The sequence below is a fragment of the Mesoplodon bidens genome (genome assembly GCF_964165515.1).
Source record: "Mesoplodon bidens genome assembly, chromosome: 9".
NCBI lineage: Eukaryota > Metazoa > Chordata > Mammalia > Artiodactyla > Ziphiidae > Mesoplodon > Mesoplodon bidens.
This window is the reverse complement of record NC_138166.1, coordinates 54,701,495-54,721,731: the sequence shown is the minus strand read 5'-3', so window position 1 is coordinate 54,721,731 and position 20,237 is coordinate 54,701,495. Positions and strand designations below refer to the sequence as shown.

General features: G+C 36.5%; 1 protein-coding gene across 1 annotated transcript in view; it reads right to left on the bottom strand.

Annotated features, from left to right (window-relative positions):
- The window catches only part of STK31 (serine/threonine kinase 31), a gene marked incomplete at its 5' end in the record, with an annotated part of 86,135 nt that extends 71,852 nt beyond the window's left edge, over window positions 1-14,283 (bottom strand). The window contains 5 exons of the mRNA XM_081244606.1: window positions 798-872; window positions 6,107-6,205; window positions 12,214-12,266; window positions 12,355-12,401; window positions 14,222-14,283. Coding sequence (XP_081100732.1) covers window positions 798-872; window positions 6,107-6,205; window positions 12,214-12,266; window positions 12,355-12,401; window positions 14,222-14,283 — 336 coding nt within the window. The remainder of the gene's footprint in view (window positions 1-797; window positions 873-6,106; window positions 6,206-12,213; window positions 12,267-12,354; window positions 12,402-14,221) is intronic.
- Between the last annotated feature and the right edge of the window lie 5,954 nt (window positions 14,284-20,237).

The window sequence follows — 20,237 nt, the reverse complement described above, 5'->3', positions numbered from 1 at the left end:
CCCATGACAGTAATAAATCACGAGATTTTTTAAAGATATTTGGAACATTACTCAAGGTGTTTCACCTTACCTTCTTATTACACCAAGAACAATATTTACAAAACATATATATTATAAAATATTTTAAGTCAAGGAAAGTAGACACAGAAAAAAACAGTAAAAGAAACCCTACAGAGATGCTTTTACAGAGCCTGCAATGTGCAATTGCCACCAAACAGCTATTCAGAGTCCTATCTCCACAAATTCCCTTAAAAATCTCCCACAATTTCACAACGTAAGAAACAAAATAGCTAAATGCAAAGAAAATTCACCACATTTAACCAAGGCATGAGAAAGTGGCAAGCCAATCTTCATTAACAATATGCACATCAACTAAGTAAAAGATAACCATAATTTCAGGATCAATCAAATGTTCTTTTCCTACTCAATCTTAATAGAATGAACTTTTAAGTTACTCAGCAAGAATCAAACATAATTATTAAGAACTGAGGTACAAAGAACCAATTGGTCACCAAAAATAATCACAAATTATGTAATCTATACTTAGATAATCTGGGGTGATTATACAACAACTTAAAATCAGAAGAATATTCCTGAATCTGACTTGTATTTTTTTAAGCAATTTATTTCTTTTGTGTTCTCTACGGGGAAAAATTTATGTTTTAATCAGTTTATAAGTTCATTCAACCATATTTTATTACTACTATGAATAAGCAATGAAGGACTAAATAAGCATCAAATTTTGGAACCAAAATAAATATTCCTCAGAGCAAAAAAAATTGAACACTTGTTCCTACCTTTTCATCACTGATGATTTTCAGTACTTTGCATCTGTACCAACATTTATCTTCAGAAAATAATCCTGCATAAATCTACAAAGAGAAAAAGAAAGTAAAATTATTTGGCATTTTAATGAATTTAATGCTAAGTAGATCAGAATAATAATTAGCATTTATTAAGGACTTACTATACATAAATAAGCATAATAACTTATTTTATTCTCATAACAACCCTGTGAGGCAGGTACTTTGTTTTCACCATTATATGCCCAAAGTCATAAACTAGTAAGCAGCAGAACCAGGATTCAAATTCAGGCAGCTGACTTCAGAGTCCATTAGGTTTTTCTGCCCTCCAAAAAACAGGAGAGAGAAGATGAAAGACATAAAAACAGAAAACTCAAAAAAAGGCCCAAGCATCAAAGACTTAAAGTCATGCTGTTTTGATGTCTGAAGACATAATTGGTACAATTAATTGTTCTTAAAACACAAACATGCCAAGTACATGCCACTTAAGTCTAATTCTCAACTATGGTAGGATCCCTATGTCCAACCAGACAAGAAAGATTCTTACACTTTTTACTTTATACAGAAAGACTTCAGTGTTATTGTAAATATAAGTAAATAAATTACATTATATAATATCCTTAATACTGAACCTTCATATATTTCAAATTTATATTTTAATTTAATTATGTTTAATAGAGAACAAAGAGAAAAATTTACATACTTTAAGTCAGTGTCTCAACCTCAGCACTACTGACATTAGAGACAGGATAATTCCTTGGTGGGGGGATGGAGGCTGTCTTCTGTCATATGCGTTGTAAGATGTTTAGCAGCTTCCCCCCCACCCCCGCCGGCCTCTACCTACAAGATGCCAATAGCACTCCTTCCAGTTGTGACAACCAAAAATGTCTCCATGCATTGCCAAATGTCTCCCAGGGGTGGGAGTGGAAGATACAAAGTAACCCCAGGTTGATAACCACTTTAAATCATACATTCTCAATGGGAGAAATATTATCCCCATGGGAGTAAAAACTGGTTCTTGGAGCATGGAGGAGAATCTTAGATATTACAGTGGTTTGTAGTCCTCCAAAGTTCAACCCTACCTGACAACATAAATAGATATCCAGTGTATCTGTGGTGTTAAAATGTCTTGCAGAGAGGAGACCCATTTGGGAAAAAAATGCCTTAGAAGGGCATAATGAAAAAAAGGTTGAGGAGCATGGCTTTAAGTGATGGAGTATAAAATTAATTTATCACTCTGAACTAGGACAAATTCACAGATTTTAAAGCAAAAGGAATACAGAGGGTGAAATGTAAATATCCTCAACTCCCCAAAGCAACAAAGTACAAATCAACTTAGACACACAAACGGATAGCTAAGAAAGCAAATACTACAAAGGACAGGTGTGTTCAATTACGACTTAACTCTGGTTCCCTCAGCTAACACTCAACAACTGAAGGGCAAGAGAGAGCACAAATGGCATGGTACCCTCTCCCAGCCATCTTATTTCATTTTTCAGCAAGCAAACAGGTTTAGTAGCAGAAATACCTGATCATCAACCATCCTATCCAATTTCAAACCTTGCAAAAGATCACATTACCATTAGCTACGATTTTGTAATATATACCAATATAATTAACAATTCAATACAAGGCAAGTGACAGAAATGGTGTATCATCGTAACCCAGTCTAGGTAGGGGTGGGGATACCTCTAGAAATAGAGCTCGAACCCAACCAAACTGAGCAATCTAAAGTTCTTGACTCTGTTAGTGTGAATAATCACAACCACCATCATAAATACAAATCTATCCCAAACAGGCTTGTCTTGAGAGCACAGTCAGAACTATATAGTCATTCCCATTGTGCCTAGTCCCACTCCTCTTTCACGACTCCACAATTCACACCCCATGTCCTGACTACGTGGTAAGAGGAAGAGAACTACTCAATCACTAAAGAAAATTTACACAGTATAATCCATTCACAGATAATCAGAGGTGGGTAAGTAATCATTTATAATGAGAAGTCTATTTCTGAAAATAGGTTGAATTTTTTGTAAAGCAAGTAATTTATTTTGCATTCAACAGAGGAAAAACGGATATGTCTTAACTCATAATACTATTAAACATAGTCACAGACTACAAGGATGTTTAAAAAAAAACCTAAAATCTTTACAAATTGCATTATCTTATCCATTCTGATGCTCAGCTCCAAGCTACAATCCTTTCTTCCTTATAAATTTCTTCTTTTTATACCTTTTTATATGTCATTGGGGTTTTAAATTATTTTTAAATAAAACTAAATAAAGGCACATTATTAAAAGAAAATCAAAGTATACCCAAAGAGGTAAAGAGTAAGACTTCCTTCCCAATACTCTTCCACACGCACCTCCTGAAAATAATTTTACATTTACAGTAATTTCACATGTACACTATATGTTTATGCTTTTTTATTTACATAAATGGGTTCATTTTAAATACACTATTTTTCACCTAATTCCATATCAAAATACAGAACTCTATCTCCCTCATTTAAATAACCAGGGCTTGGGACTGGGTGAGGCAAGCAAGGCATCCAGGGCACAAAATTTTTAAAGGGGAATTCACTGTGAAGTATCAACCCTGAACTTGCAAAAGTGCCTCCTTAAATTCAGTGCTTACCTCGCCCTAGCTATCAGCCCCCAAAATGATTACTTAGTATTCCAAAATAAGGATCTACCACAGTTCATTAATTATTCCAATATAGGGTAACAGTTAAAAAGGTGGGCTCTGTGAGTTTAAATATTTGATCCACCTTTAACTAGCCGGTGATTTTCATAAAGTTATCCTAGCTGTGTCTCAATTTCCAAAAAAATAAAGTATAAAATAATAACATCTGCCTCACAGGGTTGCTGTGAGGATTAAATGAGTTAGTACAAATGAGTGAGGATTAAATGAGTTAGTAGCCAAGTATTTAGAACACTGTCTGTCTCAGTGTAAGATGCAAATGCTAGCTATCATTATTATCACTACTACTACTACTGTAATATTGATATATTAAAGGATATTTAATCTCCACTTTTGCCTATTACAAATAATGCTACATTGAATATATATGTACAAACATCTCTGAGTACTTTCTGTACTTAAATGTCCAAAGGATAAATTCTTGGCAGAGAAACTGATGCATCCAAGATTACAGGCATTTACTATTTTGAAAAAGATGGTTAACACGCACATACAGTCATCTGATTTAAAGCAAAGATTCCAAGACAATTCAACAAAGAAAGGTTTGTTATTTCAATAAATGGTTTTGATATAACTGGATATCGATATGGAAGAAAATTAAATGTAACCTCTACTTCACATCATAACCAAAAATTTATTGGAAGTAAACCACAGCCCTAAATGCAAAAGGCAAAAACTTCTAGGGAAAAAACAAAATTGGAGAATATAGTCATGACCTTGGGGTAAGTAAAGAGACCTTATATAGGAAACAGAAAGCACAAACCAAAAAAGAAAAAATTAACAGATTTCAAATGTTATCAAGAATGTGAATAGGGAAGCCTTACACTAGGAGAAGACAGTGGCAACACACATATAAGACAACGGACTCATATCCAGAATATATAAAGAACGTGCAGTTGTCCCTTGGTATCCACAGGGGATTGGTCCCAGGACCCCCCTCAGACGCTAAAGTCCCTTATAAAAAATGGCACAGTGGGCCTCCCTGGTGGCGCAGTGGTTGAGAGTCCGCCTGCCGATGCAGGGGATACGGGTTCGTGCCCCGGTCTGGGAGGATCCCATATGCCGCGGAGCGGCTGGGCCCGTGAGCCATGGCCGCTGGGCCTGCGCATCCGGAGCCTGTGCTCCGCAACGGGAGAGGCCACAACAGTGGGAGGCCCGCATACCGCAAAAAGAAAAAGAAAAAAAAAAAAAAAAAATGGCACAGTATTTGCATATAACTTATACACATCCTCCCATAAAATTTAAAACATCTCTAGTTTACTTGTAATACTGAATACAATGTAATTGCTAAATAAATAGTTGTAAATACAATGTAAATGCTATGTAAATAGTTGCCAGTACACAGCAAATTCAAATTTTGCTTTTTGGAACTTCCTGAAAATTTTTTGGAATGTTTTTGATCCACAATTGGATGAATCCATGGATGTGGAACCCATGGATACGGAGGGCCAACTGTACAGAACTTCCTACAAATCAATCTAGACAAACAACCTTGAAAACTGGGAAAAGATCTAAACAGGATATCCAAATGGCTAATAAAACCCGAAAAGCATGCTTAACCTTAGTACTCATTAGGAAAGTGAAATTAAAATCACAAAATAACAATACACACCCACCAAAATGGCTAAAATTAGGAAGACTGACAATGAGAAGGGTTGGTGAGGACACAGAGGAACTGGAACTCTCATACTTTGCTGGTAAGGATGCAAACTGGTTCAATACTTTTCCAAAATGATTGGCCAGTACCTACTATAGTGAAACATGCCTACCCTATGACTTGGCAATTTTACTCCTAGGTATACACAAAAAAGAAATAAGTTAAAATATCCATTAGAAGGCTTGTATAAGGATTTTATAGCAGTTTCATTCACAGTAGCCAAAAGCTACAAACACTCCAAACGCCCATCAAAGGAGAACAGATAAATTTTGGTATATTTATACAGTGAAATACTGCATAGCTTGAAAAAGAACAAACACACCATAATATAGATGCACACAATAATATGGATAAATCTCAGAAATTACGTTGAACAAGCCAGACATATACAAGAGTACATATTGTATAATTTAAGAACAGGCAAATGAACCTATGGTGATAGAAGTCAGAATAATGATTACCTCTGTTAGGGAACTACTGACCAAGAATTGACTGAGAAGGGGTCTGAGGGAATTTTCTAGGGTGATAGAATTGTATCTTGATCTGGGTGGTGATCACACAGATACACAGATATGAAAAATTCATCAAGAGATTAAGAGATACACACTTCACTGTAAGTTATATGTCAATTAAAAAATATATGTACATATATATATTGTCCAACTGTTCTCTATGTCTCTTACAAATTTTTATGAATCAGTGTCAAGGGCAAGGATTCTATTTTGTTCACCACTGTATACTTAATGCTTAACACAGTGCCCAGTACCTAGCAGATAGTTCATAAGTATTTTTGAAAAAGTAAACTTATGACTGTAGTTTATACAAATTCTAAAAACTTGCCTCTTCCTTTCAAATATATTAAAAATTCCAAAAGCTATAAAATCTGAGGCACAGGAAAGCTAATAAGAAAGATAGAATAATTATACCCAAGAACATGGCTCACCTTCCTTGGATCAAGATTCCTAAAAACTGAACTGGCATGGGGACAGACTTCAGACAGTGAACAACCAATCTTCATAATATCCTTATTTCTACTGATACTCTAGAAGGAAGAATAGATATAGTATAAGACTCAGTAAAATATTATTTGACAGTGTTATGCAAATGAGGATTCTACTATGCATAATACTTAAAAGGTTTTGGAGCATTAGAAATTAAATCAATTCTTATGTCATTTTTTCATAATTCAAAAAAGTTCTTTGTAAGAAATGGAACTAGGCTATAGAAAATTTTTACTTCCCAATGAGTTCAAATTACTTGGAATTCAAACTATGATACCAAATATTATTAATATCATATTAAGAGGTAACTTTAAACAATTGTCTCTGGGTTTTACTTTAGTTCTAATTGCTCAAAACAGATACCATATTTTGGTCAAATGACATGGATCTTCTCACATATTTGTTGTTGTGTAAAGGAAACAGATATAAAAACAATTTCAAAATGTACAGGTTCTCTGTATATGAATACTGTAATCTAGTTAGTAAATTTCTCACAGGGGCATGGGTTAACAATTTTGAAACTACTTTAGGTATATACTAGGACTGAACAAGCAAGTAAATATGTTCTAGATAATGAAAGCAGGGAGAGAGAAATTACAAATAAGGAAGGCAGGCTAGAATGAACCTGCAGTGTTAGATTACAATTGCAAAGTATCAGTATGAACTTGTGTGTGTGTGTGTGTGTATACATACACACACACATATACACAAACACACATATGTGTGTGCATGTGTATACATATGTTTGTGTGTGAATATATGCATATATGAAAGAGACACACAGAGATACAGATGTGTATATGTGTTAACTATATATATATTTGTATTTATATAGTATATTTATAAATATATCTATAATTCCTATCTCTGTCCGCTGAGAGCCTAGAAGCAATGACACTCAAGTAGCAATAAGCACACCTAGTGCCCAGATCTTGATTTTTAAACCCCATTCTCCAATAAAAGAAACAAGAGTTCTTTGGAGAGTGGTTGAATCCAGGGCTAGGACAGGGAAATAAAAGATGATCCTGGAACATCTGGTGATGCCAGAAAGTAAAGAAATATTCAAAAAAAGAATGGGTGCATTTTAAAGGATACAGTAGCCAACGTGAACAATCTCCTATTGGCCAAAGCTGGAACAATTTAAACAACAAAATAAATGATAGTATGGGATTATAATCCATGGAATAAATACCCATGGATTTATATTAATATAAATAATTGAATAAATAAATATATAAATGCTGGAGAGGAAACAGCTCTTCCTTAAAGAAGAATTCCAGTTAATAAATGTAGAAGGAATGAGGAAAATAGAAAACCATCGTTAGGCAAAGGCCATAGCAATAAATAAAAAATTCGTGGGTAAAAAGTTTAAGAGAAACAAGATTAGATAGTCTCAATGCATCTCCCTCTAAAACACTTATTACTTACAAAAGGAAAAACAGTAACTTTACAATTAAGAAACCCAGCAGTTACCACCTTAACCAAGTGGATCAAGGTTAACATCAATAGTGAAATATAACAACATCATAAATCCTCAATATGATGTACTTTCAGTCCACATCACTTCTGTAGTATTACTGCCAATCTATTTATGAGAAATCATAAACAAATACAAACTGACCAGAATTCATTAAAAATGTCAAAATCATGAAAAATAAGTATAAAGGAACTGTCAAAGGTTGGAAGAGACTAAGGATACATGACAACTAAATATAATGTGGGATCCTGAATTAGATCCTGGAATAGAAACAAAAAAAAAAAGGCAGGGGTGGGGTGGGGGGGAGCGGGGAACTGGTGGAATTTGAATAAGGGCTGTAATTAAGATTTAACAGCATTGTACCAATGTTAATTTCCTGACTTTGACCATTGTACTTTGGTTATGTAAAATGTTAGCAACAAGGAAAGCTAGGTGAAAGGTATAAAGAAATTAATTTTACAACTTTCCTGTAAGTCTAAAGTTATTTCAAAGTAAACTGTTAAATATATATATATGTTTTTAAAAAATATATCAATAACATGAAGTCAGAAAGAGAAAAACAAATATTGTATATTAACGCATATATGTGGAATCTAGAAAAATGGTACAGATGAACCGGTTTGCAAGGCAGAAATAGAGACACAGATGTAGAGAACAAACGTATGGACACCAAGGGGGAAAGTGGCGGGGCAGAGTGGGGGTGGGAGGGTGGGATGAACTGGTAGATTGGGATTGACATGTATACACTAATATGTATAAAATAAATAATAAGAACCTACTGTATAAAAAAAAGTAAATTAGATAAAATTCAAAAAAAACAAAAACAAAATAAAATATATGTATATATCAATAACATATTCAATAAGGCTAGATAGAACATGATTATCTCTGTAACTGAAAATAAACTCTGAAAGAGCAGTTCAAATGACATCATGATGTATATAAGTATTGATAAACAGTAAAAATGGGAAGTGAATTTAAATTGACCCCAAGACACACTTGAAGCAGCCTTTGTAAATAAACTCCTGGAATGAGCTCTCTAAAGTTCAAAATACACCAAAGTATTTTACATAATTAGATTTGTAGGTATATGGACTAGCATAAACGGAAGCTCTTTTTTTTCAAAGGTCAAATACTTAAGATTCCTTCAACTGCCATTCATCAAACTAGGCCTACCAAAAATTCTGAAGTGTTTTCATGTAAATGGCTTAAATGGCAGAAATCCATAGTGGTAGAAAAACAGAGACTATGTGTGAGCAAACCTTCAACTTGACCTGCCTCCACGTGTTTCTAAATCTCTATTTACTCTTCATCTACACCCTATCCCAACCTAATCAAATGTTAAAATTTGCATCTTTTTTCTCCTGCCATATTCTTTCTGTAGGATTACTATTTTATTGTTGCCCTTCCTGTTACACAGGATGTACACAACTGGTGTTAAAAAGTACAATACGGGCTTCCCTGGTGGCGCAGTGGTTGAGAGTCCGCCTGCCGATGCAGGGGACACGGGTTCGTGCCCCGATCCCGGAAGATCCCACATGCCGCGGAGCGGCTGGGCCCGCGAGCCATGGCCGCGGAGCCTGTGTGTCCGGAGCCTGTGCTCCGCAACGGGAGAGGCCACAGCAGTGAGAGGCCCGCGTACCGCAAAAAAAAAAAAAAAAAAAAAAAAAAAAAAAAAAAAAAAAGTACAATACATTCATTCTACAGCTGAGCACCACTTTCTGTAACTGAACAGGCAAAGAAATTATACTGAACATCAGCATCTGGCAGTATTTTTCAGAAAAAAAAAGTGTCTAAAGTGGGTTTAAATTGATTAACACTATTAAATCACTTCTAATATTTGATATTATATGATTCAATACAGCCATACAATTACATAAAATGTGTTAACATCAAAGAATACAACCAAAATTAAGATAGCAAACAAAGCCTATATAACTTTTTTAAAAGAAAATACTCTTGAAACCTGCATGTTAACTGCCCATTCTTTTAAAGAAAACCTACTATCAACCTCCAGAAAAGTCACACACAGTAAGCCTATCCCCACAAAGTGTACAAAATGCACTTGAAAAATACAAAATTAAAACAACTGTAAGCAACAGGTGAGCTGCATATTTATAAGAATGTGAGGGCTTCCCTGGTGGCGCAGTGGTTGAGAGTCCGCCTGCCGATGCAGGGGACACGGGTTCGTGCCCCGGTCTGGAAAGATCCCACGTGCTGCGGAGCGGCTGGGCCCGTGAGCCATGGCCGCTGAGCCTGCGCGTCCAGAGCCTGTGCTCCGCAACGGGAGAGGCCACAACAGTGAGAGACCCGTGTACCGCAAAAAAAAAAAAAAAAAAAAAAGAATGTGAAAAGAAGTCCTCTCATTTTTAGCACTGTTGTATAAAGAACTGTCTTTTGATGTGAAATTCATGAATTGTCCTCCTATTGGGACCACACTTTACAAAAATACCATGTTTTTGAAATGAGATTACAGAGCAAGATAGAGCATTTTAGCAATGTCATCTTACTAAAGTTTTTTTCTTTGATTTTTACTACTTTATCAAAATATATCAAAACTTTATCAAACATTAAAAGATATCCCTTAGATATGTAGGATTTTTAAAATTCTTGCTTACAAACAATATACAAAGGAGAAGCATATTTACTCCCAATCACACTCCTGAAAGATGCTTCTCAAGGTTGACAAGGGTCTTCTCTCTTTTTCTCACTGGTTGTTTGTGGCCTTAGCATGTGTTAAGATGTGAGATTTCAGGTTAGTCGACTGAGCAAACTTCTTATTACAACCGTCGAAGGGGCACATACAGGGCGTATCTCCGGTATGGATTCGCACATGTGTGCACAAACAATTTGTTTCTCGAAAAAAATCATTCAATTCACATGGACGCCTTGGCAGTTTTCACTTAATCTTTTCATCCAATTAAGACATTTTTCCTCACTTTTTGAAGTATGTTTAAACTTCTACAGGGGCCTCAACTTCATGGTTGAAATCAGAGGTTGGCAAATTATGGGCTCTCCTACCTGTTTTGGTAAATAAAATTTTAATAGATCACAGGTATACATATTTATTTATATATTGTCTATGGCTGCCTTTGCACTACAATGGCAGCTTTTGTAGAGCTGAACAGTTGCAAAAGAGACCCACAAACCTTAAAATATTTACTATCTAATATTTCACAGAAAAAGTTTGCTGACTCCTGGTTTAAATCATAGTTCCAAATTCAAGCAACAGCTTCACATAAAGGTCAATAAAAATCAAAGTCTAGAGCTGCAATGACCAATAGCCAATTCTTACTTGAAATATGGCTAGTCTGATTTAAGTTGTGCTGTAAATCTAAAATATACACTGGATAGGAAAAAAAGGAAAATAAACTATCTTAGTAACATTTGTATTGATTATATTTTGAAATGATATTTTGGATATGCTGAGTTACATAAAACATATTTATTAAAATCAATTTTGCCCATTTCTTTTTACTTTTTTATGTGTCTGCTAAATTTTAAATTACTTACATGGCTCACATTATATTTCTACCAGACAGTGCTGGTCTGAAAATCTTATTTAAGATAATAAATGTTTTTCCTATATAATGAGCTTAAAAATATCATTTATCATCCAACCTGGGACACTGTTGAGAGGGTCACAGCTGTTATTAATGCAGAGACAATGGGCATTGAACCAGAACATTGTGGGCAACCTTTAGAAAATATGTTCATAAGCAGAGATACAAATTTGCCAAAATTTTTCTATGACTATCACCCTTCTAAAATGTTTTCTATATAGATTTAAAGAACACTGAGTTAATCGTATGTCTTCTATAACCTTTCTTCTCATAAATCCTATTTCCCACATTGCCAATTCACTCTACCCGTACAAAAAGGAGTTATCAGGCTGTAGAAGTACAGAGAAATGTTATTCCCTTCCCTCCTATATCATGTAGTTCACAAAATTAAAAATTAGTAATTGTGTACCTCTGAGGGATTCACCTTTTAAATTCTGGAACATAAGCACTTTGGTGCCTTGCTTTGTATCTAAAACTAAGTAAACTTATCTGTCCTGAAGCATGCCAATGTAAAATTATAAATGTTCCATTAATACTTCCAATTATATGATGAGAAAAACATTGTACCTCAAATTCAAAATTAAGCCAATAGAAAAAAAATGACTGAAATTTTAACACAGTATCACTTAAGAAACAATCTTATCAGAGACCTCTAGATGGGGCTGTAACTTCAGAAATACAACAGTTTTTCAGCATCTTCAGTAATTTATGCAGCCTAGATATGTTAAATTGAATGTTAATTCTAAAACCACAACTACAATTTTGCTGTTTTCTTTTTTAACTCAGTGTATTATGAACATACTACTCATAATTCTGGTATTAAGTTCCAGCTGTAACCATTTGTCTTCTAATAATGCCCTGTGTTAAATAATGTTCAATAAAAATTAAGCATTGAGAATAACAATGATATATATATACATTACAGGGTTTTTATTTTTGTTTTTGTTGGGGAGAACCTGGATTAGTGGAGGAAAGGGTGGGAGAGGAAACCAACCAGGCTACTATTTACCTGGGCCCAAAACGTTACTGCATCTTCTACATGACTTCCAACCACATCTTCAACTAAAACCAAATCACAATGCAAAGAAAATTAGAAATTAATCAAGATCATCTAGCTCTTACAACCAAAAATAATTTTTAGTGTCAGTACCTTTACTGTAATGTACTTCTTCATCCATTTGGACAATTCCTGAAAAACGAAAACAATTCAATACTTTGAATTAGGTTCTATTAATCTGTCCATTAACACTGAATAAAGACTAAACCATATAATGTCCAAATTCCTCCAAGTACGTTTTGTCCTAAGTTATCAAAATTTAAACTCTATATTAAAAACAACCCCAAAGATATTTTCTTCCATAATTGTTTTCAGTATATTGTATTTTGCAATTTCATCATACGCAATTTCTATCTTTGAAATTATCTCTTTAGCCAAACCTTCACAAATTTACCTTGAAGTGTATAATTCATGCACACTTTGATCAGTTACATAAATACTTCAGAACAATGTGCATACTCTTTTAAAATAATTGGTGCCCCCCCAAACATGAGTAGGACTTCCATAATGTAAACAAAAAGAAACACTACAAACATATGTAAAACAAATGCTTCCGACTGGTATTTAATTTTTAAATAAACATATCCATTTTATTTAAAAGGAATAGTTGTTTCTGCTTTTGAAGATACCCTGCATTTAAAAACTGCAAAATGAATCAAACTTTATACATACCTTCAAAAATAATTTTCATTAAATAATTTGCTTTCCCAACTGCAAAATATTTCAAGATAAATGTCTGCTAGTTTATAATTTTATCCTTAAAACACTAGAAGATTGCACTTTACATGCATATATGTTAGTTTTTTGAAGGAAATGGAAAACAATAAATTTTTTTAAAGAAATTTAAGAGTTAACTAAACATCACTACACCAAAGCTCCAAATACTCTCCCAACTAGAGGGGAAACAGTTAACCCTATGGGGGGGCAGGGGGAAAGGTCGTAAAAATTATTTTTTTAACTTTATTCTGATTTTCGTTACAACTTTAAAAAATTTTTTTTGCATACACTAACTAGGATCAACACATCTTTAAAAGAAGGATTCTTCCTCAAATACTGGCCAAAAGTAATTTTTTAATTGAGCAAAAAGTTGTAAAAACCAAGTTGGAATCTGTTCAGTGAGACTATATTTCACTGGAAGACACTGGCTTAAACTTAGTAAAAATGAAAATGTTTACTTTGGAAATCGCACCACACGATCTAAAAAGCCACTGCTAGAATAACGTTTAAATCTTACTTTTAAAGGGGTCAAAAAAGACTTTTCCACATGGTTATGAAGGAAGTGATAATTCACCCACTTTCTGTAAACCTGGATTACCAAACGGCACTTCCAATTCACATCGAGAGTTTGGAATAAGTAAGTCCAGGTCGCTCCTTAACACCTATTTTAGGAGGGATTTCAAAGCTTAAACGGCACGTAGTTTGCGGGAAGAGAAAATTCCACCGGACAACAGGCCTGCAGGTCCCTGTCTTCACCCAGAACACGCAGGCCTCAGTTATTTGCAGGCCGGCTTCGCCTCCCGGAACCACACTCAGCAACTGGGGTGCCTGTCACCCTCAGAAGTGGGCCAGCGGCTCGGAGACCAAGAAGGCCAGGAAACATCAGTATGGGCCGCGCCCATACTGGTCAGCCCTAAAGACCACCAGAGGTGAAAATACGGCCCCTGAAGCAGCCACCATGGAACCTACCAAAAAGACTCCTACTGACCTCGCACTTTTCACCAGAGAAGTTCTAGAAAAGTGCCCCCGGCCGGCCCCACACGCTGGGCCCTCAGCCCTCCGTCCCAAGGCCGTAGCTCGCAGTCAGTTCGCTGTCAGCCGGCCGTGACGCAAGTGCAGAGGCTTACCTCGCTTGCTCCGGCCACTCTGGCCCCACATGCTGGGCCCTCAGCCCTCCGTCCCAAGGCTGTAGCTCGCAGTCAGTTCGCTGTCAGCCGGCCGTGACGCAAGAGCAGAGGCTTACCTTGCTTGCTCCGGCCACTCTGGCCCCACACTGCGCTTGCGCGATCTTCGCTGCGCCTTCATACTGGCTCTGCGCGAGCCGGTGCCTCGCTCACGTGACCACCGAGGCCTGCGGACCTAGGGCGGGTCGTCCTGGCTGAGGCCAGGCACCAGGAGAGCAGCGCACGGAGACTGTGCTGGCAAGATTTATGGGCAGGTATTCCCAGCACCTGCGGGCTAATAGCTGCTTCTTTAACAAGGCTTCAAATAATGATATAAGGTAGTGGCTTGGATTTTGTGGCCTTTCCTAATTTGTACACGGTGATTAAAATTTTAAAGCAGCCAAGTTAGAAGAATCCCGGCATTCTTTTTTACAGGTGGAAAGGAGAAAATGACTTTAGTTAATGAAAATGTGGTGTTCAGATTGGTAGCTTTACAAGCATTTCTCAGTCCAGCCTAGCGTCAGATCCCTTCTCTTGTGCTGCAGCGTTTTTCACGACATTAAGGGGGAAAAACTAATATAGCTTATCTATCTGGTTATAAGCAGATATTTCCCTTTGTGGCAAACCTTGCATAACAGTAGAAAATTATCTCCATTCTTTTTTTTTTTTTTTTTGCAGTACGCGGGCCTCTAACTGCTGCGGCCTCTCCCGTTGCGGAGCACAGGCTCCGGACGTGCAGGCTCAGCAGCCATGGCTCACAGGCCCAGCCGCTCCGCGGCATGTGGGACCCTCCTGGACCGGGGCACGAACCCGTGTCCCCTGCATCGGCAGGCGGACTCTCAACCACTGTGCCACCAGGGAAGCCCCCCTCCATTAATTTTTAACTGCTTGATTAAAGTATAATTAATATACAATAAGCTGCAGGTATTAAAAGTACATATTTAGATGACTGAACATATTATATACTGTTGCAGTCATCCTCACTGTTAACAAAGATAGCAGCCATTTCCTTTACCCCCCCCCAAAAGTTTCCTCATGCCTCATTATAGTACTTGGCTCCCCATGTCTACCCCAAAGAACAGATTCTGCTTTCTGTCACCATACGTAAGTTTTCATTTTCTAGAATTGGATGTTAATGAAATCATACAGTATGTCCATTTTCTCTCTTTTCTTTCCTTCAGCGTAATTATTTTGAGATTCATCCATTTTTTCACATGTATCAATAGTAAGTTGCTCCTTATTGCTAAGTACTATTCCACTGATACCAGCTATGGGGTTTTAGTAGATACCCTTTATCAAATTGAAGAAATTACCTTCTATTCTTAGTTTGCCGAGAGTTTTTATCATGAATGTATGTTCCATTTTGTCGAATACTCCATCTATGGTGATTATCATGTGGTTCTTTTTTAATTAGTTAATATGATGAATTACATTGCCTAATTTTCAAATGTTAAACCAACCTTACATCCCTTGGATAAAACCCACTTGGTCATGATGTATTATCCTTTTTATATATTCTTGTATTAGATTTGCTAAAATGTTAAGAATTTTTGCATCTATGTTCAAGAGGAATATTTGTCTGAAATTTTCTTTTCTTGTAATGTCTTTGTCTGGTTTTGATACAGAGCAATACTGGCTACATAGAATGAGTTGTAAAGAATTCCTAACTTCAGTTTTCTGGAAAAGTCTGTACAGAATTGGTAATCTTTGTTCTTTAAATATTTGGTAAAATTCACAGTGCAGCCATCTGGACCTGGAATTTTCTTTGTGGGAATGTTATTAACTACAAATTCAGTTTCTTTAATTGATATATAGGCTAATCAGCATATAATAGATATAGGGCTAATCATTTATTATCTATTTATTATTGAATAAACTTCATAGTTTGTGTCTTTCAAGGAATTTATCCATTTCATCCAAGCTGTCAAATTCATTGGCATGAAGTTGTTTATAACATTCCTTTGTTATCCTTTTAATATCTGTAGAATCTATAGTGATATCACCACTCTTGTTCCTAATGTTGGTGAATTGTGTGCTATCTTTTGCTGATCCATCTAGCTAGAGGTTTATCAATATTATTTGTCTTCTCAAAAAAAACCCAGCATTTGGTTTTATTCATTTTCTCTATTTTCTGTTTTCTATTTCTATTTCTGCTCTGATCTTTATTATTTCCTTTTTCCTATTTATTTTAATTTTCATTTTCTCTTCTTCCTCTAAGTTCTTAAGGTGAAAGCTGAGGTCACTGATTTGAAATCTCCTTTTCTGGTATAGGCATTTGGTGCTGTAAATTTCCCTCTAAGTACTGCTTTACCTGAATCACACACATATTTTTATGTTTTCATTCTCATTCCATTAAAAGTACTTTGATTCCTCTTCTAATTTTTTTCTTTGACCCATGGATTATTTAGACATATGTTATATAAGTTTCAAATATTTGGAGATGTCCCAAATATTGGGACACCTTGTTATTGATTTCTAATTTAATTCCATTGTGGTCAGAGGACATAAATTACCATCTGAATCATCTTAAAAGTATTGAGACTTGTTTTATGGCCTAGAATATAGTCAATCTTAATAAATGTTCCATGTGCACTAAAAAAAAAAAAAAAAAAAAAAATGTGTACAGCAGTTCTCCCTTATCCACGGTTTCACTTTCCAGTTTCAGTTACCCATGGTCAACCAGAGTTTGAAAATATTAAATGGAAAATTCCAAAAATAAACAATTATAAGTATTAAATTGTGCACCCATCTAAGTATGATGAAATCCTACACTTTCCTGCTTCATACTGCCCTGGATCCCCAACCACTGACATTGTCTGCTCCTAACATCCAACCACTGACATCATCATGGCCTGATGACCCAGGATCACCCAAAGTAGATGACCTTCCTTCTGACATATCTCCAGGAAGTCAATAGTAGCCCAATGCTACATCACGATGCCTATGCCATTCACTTCACTTCATCTAATCATGTAGCCACTGTATCATCTCACATCATCACAAGAAGAAATGTGGCTACAGTACACTAAGATTGTGAGAGAAAATTTTTATCACATAATTTTTATAGTATATTGTTATAATTGTTCTATTTTGTTAGTTATTATTGTTAATCTCTTACTGTGCCTAATTTATACATTAAACTTTATCATAGGTATGTATGTATAGAAAAAATGTATTATTTATAGGGTTTGGTACCATCTACGGTTCCAAGAATCCACTAGGGGTCTTGGAACATATTGACCAGGGATAAGGGGGGACTACTGTATTCTGCTGTCATTAGGTTGAGTGTTCTATAAATGTCACTTAGGTCAAGTTGGTTAATAGTTGTTCAGGTCTTCTATATCCCTACTGACTTTATATCTACATAACCCATTGGTCAGGGAGGCCCTTAGGTCATTAACTCTGACTCAAGCCTGCAGCACCTGAGAAGCATCTAGGGCAAAAAGCAAGAACTATCAGCTTCTAAGTTGATCTATCCCAATTATATATATTTAAGGACTGTAGAAATAAACAAAGAGTGTGGCCAGACCCACTGTACCCACTGAGATGGACTTCGGCCAGGACTTCATTTATCATTGGGCTTCCATAAAACCAGAGGACCATAATGGTGTTTTGGGTCCTTTGGGATCCATATCAGCTCAGATCCTGTCCAACAGTCCTTGGTTTAAAATCTTAATATTCCTCTTTCTCCACTACACAGTTACCCTGGTAAATGGTGTTAAATGACTGACCCTTTAGGGAAGCATCAAGGGGATGTTTATCATATATACTTGAGAATCCTTCCTCAAAGGGATCTGGGCTTCCCCTTCCATCAATGGGCTCTAGATCTGAACTGCCTTAGATTCAGAAATTGAGTGAGTAACCTTGGTTATACAAGTCAAATAACATCCTAATCAGCCGTGCTTCTATCTTTCCCCTTGGAACATCATGATCTTAACCTTCTTCACAGATCCATGCCTTCGCACCTATTAATTATGTCTATTGGGCCTCTGACAGTTAAGTTCCACAACCTGGCCTTTGACATTTCTGCATCCCATCATCTACACTTATATAAAGGAGCCCAGTATCATGGCAGCATCTTCTACCATCAACTCTACCCTGCAGAGGTTAGCCACTGCCAAACTTCTGTGTTGCCAGTATATTCTTCACCATTACATTTAATGCCTTAGTTACAAGCATCATCTGAGCCTTCCCAAAGAAAACAGTCAAGTGGTAGCTTCTCCAGTTTTAAACAACAAATCCATTCTAACATTGCTGTTTTCTTGAGCTTTCTGACCCCCTCCTCAATACTATGCCAAATAACTTCTGGCATTTCTACCATTTCTTCCATATGCTATCCTAGCATTGTGTTAGGACCAACTCCAGATACCCTTGCCAGGACATTAAAGCCTGAGTCATGAGTAAATGCTACGATGTCACTCTTTCCTGTCAAGCCTTATATTCCACTCCCTGATCCAACACTCTCAAGATCTATTCCCAAACATGTTTCCTAGGTTCCTTCCAGTACATTTAGACCAGAACCTGCAGTTCATGCAGATTGTAACCTATCCTCCTATAGGAAGGACAGTATATCTGCTCTAAGGGTATGCTGAGATCTGATCCTAGTTATCAGTTTAGAGTCAATGAGGCATAGCAGGGATGGGTCTTAAGGAGAACAAGTATTATCTTGCAATGCAAGTGCCTCAAATAGTCTTTGCAGGATCTCCAGGCAAGGGCAGGCTGCTCTCCTCTAGCAACGTGGAGGAGACTGCTTCGGCCAGCTCAAAAGTTCAGGAAAACCTGAGGGTTCAATATTTCTGTCTCACCAACACACATGTCCCCATTGCATGTTTCAGGGTTCCTTTTCCTGTAGGCATGCTAACTTTGATGGAGGAAATGATCAAGGCTGTGCATTCAGTTTCCTTTGCAGCCTTGCCACCTTTACTATTAAATTTGGGCTGGAATGTCAGCACAGACGGCATACATCCGCATGAGATGAGATTTTTCTTGAAAGGTGCTATTGAGGCACTCTGGTTTCCACAGCATGCCTTAAGTGGCTAACATGAACCTATGCCATATTCTTTTTTCAAGGTTTCCAAAGCAGTTAACAAAGGCTAAAGAACACCTCCATCTTTACAGTTTCCGTTAGTCCCATTCCACAGTAATGTCACTGCTACAGTATAACCTAACACTTCACCTTCCACCTGCTATTCATGCAAATCCACTACAGTAACTGTGATGCATCTACATGCCAGGAGTTATCACTAGCCCACTTATCACCAGCTATGGGTCTTTATTGTCATCTATTCAAGGAATATTGCAGTCACAGAATCCCATCCTGAGGGTTTGCTTTTTAAAGCCATTCCTGATACCTATCATAGCCTGGGTTTACCCCTCACAAAAAAGCAAAGCCTAAGACAAATGTTCAAATACAGGTAAGTATATTTGGGAAGTGATCTGAGGGAACCAGAGGGAGGAGTCAGGGAGTGGAAAAGGGGAAAAGAGAAAGCTAACATAAGGACGTATTATGGGGTTGACCATTGCTATGGGTGACTAGTGCTCAATCCTATTTTCTGAGAAAGATTATGAAAGGCATCTCAGAACTGTCTTCCCAGAAGAAGGAAGGGGAACTGTTTATCTATCTATTGGCTTCCACCTCCCATTAGTCAAGTTTGGTCCCAAGGTCATTAACCCACCCGTGTATTTCATACACGTATGATGCAGAAGGGTTCCAGTGGGCATCCCAAGCCACAGTGTCAGAGGATCTTTCGAGAAGACAGCAAGACAAAGTGCCATCAAATGGCTTCCACGTGAAGCTGTCAGAAGCCTGCTTGGAAGTGTCTCACAACAGTACTGGAGTTAGAGGTGCACCAAGAGAATCTGAAGTGGCACACGGGAGGCATCAATACAGTTATAAACAATGCATAGTTAACAGAACAACTTAAAAATCATTAGATACCACTAGAAAATAATTATGTATTTTTAAAATACACTTTTTTATTTTAAAACAAATCAACATTACAAAGTTTGAAAAATAAAAATTAAGGATTTTCATGTAACTATTTTGAATGAAATATATTTGTTCAAAACCCTCAATAACATCTTTAATTTTTAAAA